At 36.6% G+C, this 3,948-nt stretch overlaps 1 protein-coding gene across 1 annotated transcript; it reads left to right on the forward strand.

Annotated features, from left to right (window-relative positions):
- The first annotated feature begins 2,745 nt into the window (after positions 1-2,745).
- On the forward strand, positions 2,746-3,708 carry LOC149075461 (F-box/LRR-repeat protein 6-like). Its single transcript, XM_089245417.1, has one exon. It carries the CDS (start codon positions 2,746-2,748, stop codon positions 3,706-3,708), a length of 963 nt encoding a protein of 320 aa, XP_089101543.1.
- Positions 3,709-3,948: the final 240 nt, after the last annotated feature.

A 3,948-nucleotide genomic window follows, 5' to 3' on the forward strand; every position in this document is an offset into this window, starting at 1 on the left:
AGATTAATGAAATGACCATGCATTGTACAATTACAATACCGGACTTAGCTGACCCTTGTGGCATACGGATGTTTTTCCGTACGCTGATTTTGCAACCTTGCGTCCTGTCAGTGCATAACGAGCTCGACTAGACAGACTCTAAAGCCTACAGATTATGCTGTGGAGGGATGACTCGAATTAGGTGTAATTTTACTTTGACGTCTCCAAGATAGATACCGATTGTAATCATTCGATCAAACCAAAAGCATTCATCTGTGCACTCCGGGTCAGTACTCAGGCTGACGACCCCCCCCCAAATAATTTTCTAATACCCCCCCCCCCACACACACACACACACACCGGCTCGTGTTTTAAAGGCACTACTGTCATTGTTTTACGTTTCATGTTCCTTTGTATGTCTTAGTTTTTGACATGACAAAAGGACATTTTTCTTATTTTTATGTCATGTTTTGGCGCAGTTTGACCAAATTGGTCCTTGCGCCAATAAATTTAAAATCCAATCCGATCCAAAGGCACTACTCAACGTGCACCCTCGAATAAAGAAGCATACGCACATATCACTTCAAATACATCGGAAGAATATTATATTAGTTTTGGTGAAGTGCTATTGAGCACTCTCTGAAATAGACAGTATAATACAAGAGACCAATGGGGCTCCCGCGTTGAACAGGAGCAAAAATAATTAGACTTTTATTTATTTTGAAATTATTTAATTTGTTATCAAATTTGATGAGTTTTGAAACCACCAATTCTGAAAAACTTGCATTCAGAAAACCGCTTCAAAAATTCATTGCAAAACCAATTCAGAATTTCTCAAATTCTGAAAAAGTTTCTGATTAATTACTGATTTATTTGATAATTCTGATTATTTTTGATCCAAAACAAATTTAAATGATTCTACAATAATTTATTTTGGTATTTCTGCAATTATTCGCGCTTTTCAATATATCTTGAAGTAATTTCTTTCAATAATTATGCAATTATTAATTTTTTATTATGAAAAATTTTCTATCACAAATTACAAAATAATTTCTCTCATTGATTTATAAGTTATTTTTTTCACCGATTATGAAATTATTTCTTCCAAAAGCGTAAAAATGATTACTTTCAGAAATTCTGGAAATAGGTATTTCTTCCCTTAGTTCTGAGTCTTCATCACTTTGTTCTGGAATAATTCCGTTCATTAATTCTAGACTTATTTCTTTGATCATTTTTTTGGGCCGCGGTCATTTTCCGCACACTAGGGATAATTAGACCGGAACGTACAATTTGTTGTCAATTCCGAACGGCAGACTGTTGTTTTTATACTCACCTAGAGTTTGGTGATATTTGATTGTGTATGCTAATCCTATGAGAAGATAAAATTTTACGTAATTCCAATATAATACTTAATATTTTATATAAAATTCTATTACAATATAATTTTCTTTAATTTTCAAACAAACGCATTAAAAAAAGCTTGCTTGCATGATAAATTTGCATAAAATCAATGCAATTGAGTAAAAAAAAATTATTCAAAATATAGAAAACTGTTCAGTTTATAAAATGGTTAAAAAGATTAGGAATTTTGATTGAGATTAATTAATCTCATTCAAAATTAAATTTTAAAAACTTAAATTTGTTTTATAACAAAAGTATTTATGAATTAATCTCAAATGTTTCCCGTCATTTTGTGAACTGAAAAAATTCTTTTATTTCGAATCAATTATTTTTATTAAATTTCATCATGTTATTTCATCGTGCGTGCAAGCTTTTTTTAATGAATTTTTTTGAAAATTTGTAAAAAATAAAGTATTAGAGATATGAAAAATTTTGTCTTTTTTCTTGGGATTGCATACACATTCAAATTAATATGTGGCGAAAACTTGAAATAAATCAATGGATAAATATTATTTTTAATAATATTTCTACATAAAAAGAAGTTTAATATTTCTACATAAAGAGGATTTTTACCTTGTTAAAGTGTAGGAGACACCATAAAGCATTAAAATAACCTCTGATTTTTCACAAAACACTAGAGAAATAGACTACAAAATTTCACCAAATAATCAGAAATAATGTCATGTATTATAATTTATATTTCCTGCACCCATCATAAAAACTGGCCATTCAAATTAGAGCATTAAATCTTGGCCATAAGATAAAATTTAAATTTTAGGAATTGAAGCGCATTTTTATTTCCTCGTTGTAGTTTCATTTTCTGATCCTTTAAGTGTCGTCTGCTTCAGCGATGTTATTTTGTTTCGATCTTGTGGATAACACACGTTAAAAAGCGAGAAGAGTTCGTCCATTTGTTTTCAACAGAGCGGATCGTGAAAATATTGATGATTAATCAAATCGCAAGAGATGATCCGCCCGCGCTCATCATCATCCATGATAAATATTTTAAATGCGATTTTTCAGTGAGATGAGTGTTATAATCGATGGATATAGGTTGGAAGAGTTTTTTTTCGAATAATAAATGCGGTATATATTGAGTGAAGAGATTTAGATATGAACTTCACGGATCTCCCGGAGGAAATTGTGGCCCATATCTTCTCCTTTTACGTGAGGACCGAGGGCCACGTAAAACTGATGAGCAACGTGTCGCAAGTGTGCTCCAAATGGAACCTGGCTCTGGCGCAACCGGCTCTCTGGAGGATTGTGGATTGCAAGAGCGAGCCGAAAACCCGCCGCGCTGACCTGTATCAACTGCTGAGGATGCACGATAAAGGTTTGCTGGCTCATACCCGGAAACTGAGCATCATGAACCAAGCTCTGACACTGAGGGTCTTCCCGGCGATATTCAGCGACTGCGCGAACTTGACGGATCTGAAGTTATGGAGGACCAGAGTGGACAGGGAATTTTTCGTCTACGTTGCGATGAATTGTCCCAATATAAGTTCGTTGAGCTTGCACCAAATCAACGACGATGGCTTCACCCTGTGCGCCGATACTCTAGCGCCCGCGATCACCGCCGGTGGAAGCAAACTTAAGTATCTGAAGTTGTGCGGCATCAGCATCAGGGAACACTACGACGTTATGACGGACATAGCCGAGAACTGTCCGCTGTTGGAAGAACTACACTCGGACGTGTCGCTGCTCAGAGACGGGATGTGTTCATTCCCCGTAGCCAAGTTCCAGCATGGCTGTCCCGACATACGTGTCCTGAACCTGGAAGGATGCTCTTTCAATTCCGTGGGTGCCGAAGGAACTTCCGGTTTTCCCAAGCTGGAGACCTTGGTTGCCTCGTATCGGATGGACGACGTAGACTTGAACATGATATTGAACAGATCGAAGAATCTGAAATCGCTGCACATTTGGTGCTATCCGAGAGTAACTTGCGAGAGCCTATTGACCATACCATGTGACAATTTGAGGAAGCTCTCTCTGGATGGACCGATGTTGTCTTCTGTTTACCTCTATGAGGCGATACTTCGGTGGAGGTACACGTTGGAAGAAATCACATTTTTCTACATGTCCGGAGCTTTCGTGGAAATCGCATTGTCCGCGTTGGTCTATTACGACACGGAGTTACTCCGAATAAGAGTGCTAGGACTCGTGCACTCCGAAGTTCGCCCATCGGTCTTGAAAGACGTGGTTATGAAGTGTCCTGAACTCAATACAGTTGATCTTCGTGGGTGCAAGTCTTTGCCGTGCAAGTGTCGCCGTGTATACACGTCGGCAGAGCAGGTGCGTGAACTTTATGGAAAAATCGAACATTTGTGATACTATTGTGATCAACAAAACTGAATTTTAGACAAGTAATGTTTTTGTTTATGATGTTAGTTAGCTGAATTTTTGTTGGTAAACAGCTTTATTTTTGTATGGAAATGCTTATTTCCTTATTGATGGTGTTACTCATTGTGTATAAAGTATATCATTACATTATAATGAACAGAAATGTTTCATATAATTTATTTACACATATTCTGAGAGACGAAAAATCCATACCCATACGCGGATGAT

The sequence above is a fragment of the Pholcus phalangioides genome, unplaced genomic scaffold (assembly GCF_987345545.1).
Source record: "Pholcus phalangioides strain wild (caught in Gottingen) unplaced genomic scaffold, Ppha-v1.0 ptg000015l_1, whole genome shotgun sequence".
Lineage (NCBI taxonomy): Eukaryota > Metazoa > Arthropoda > Arachnida > Araneae > Pholcidae > Pholcus > Pholcus phalangioides.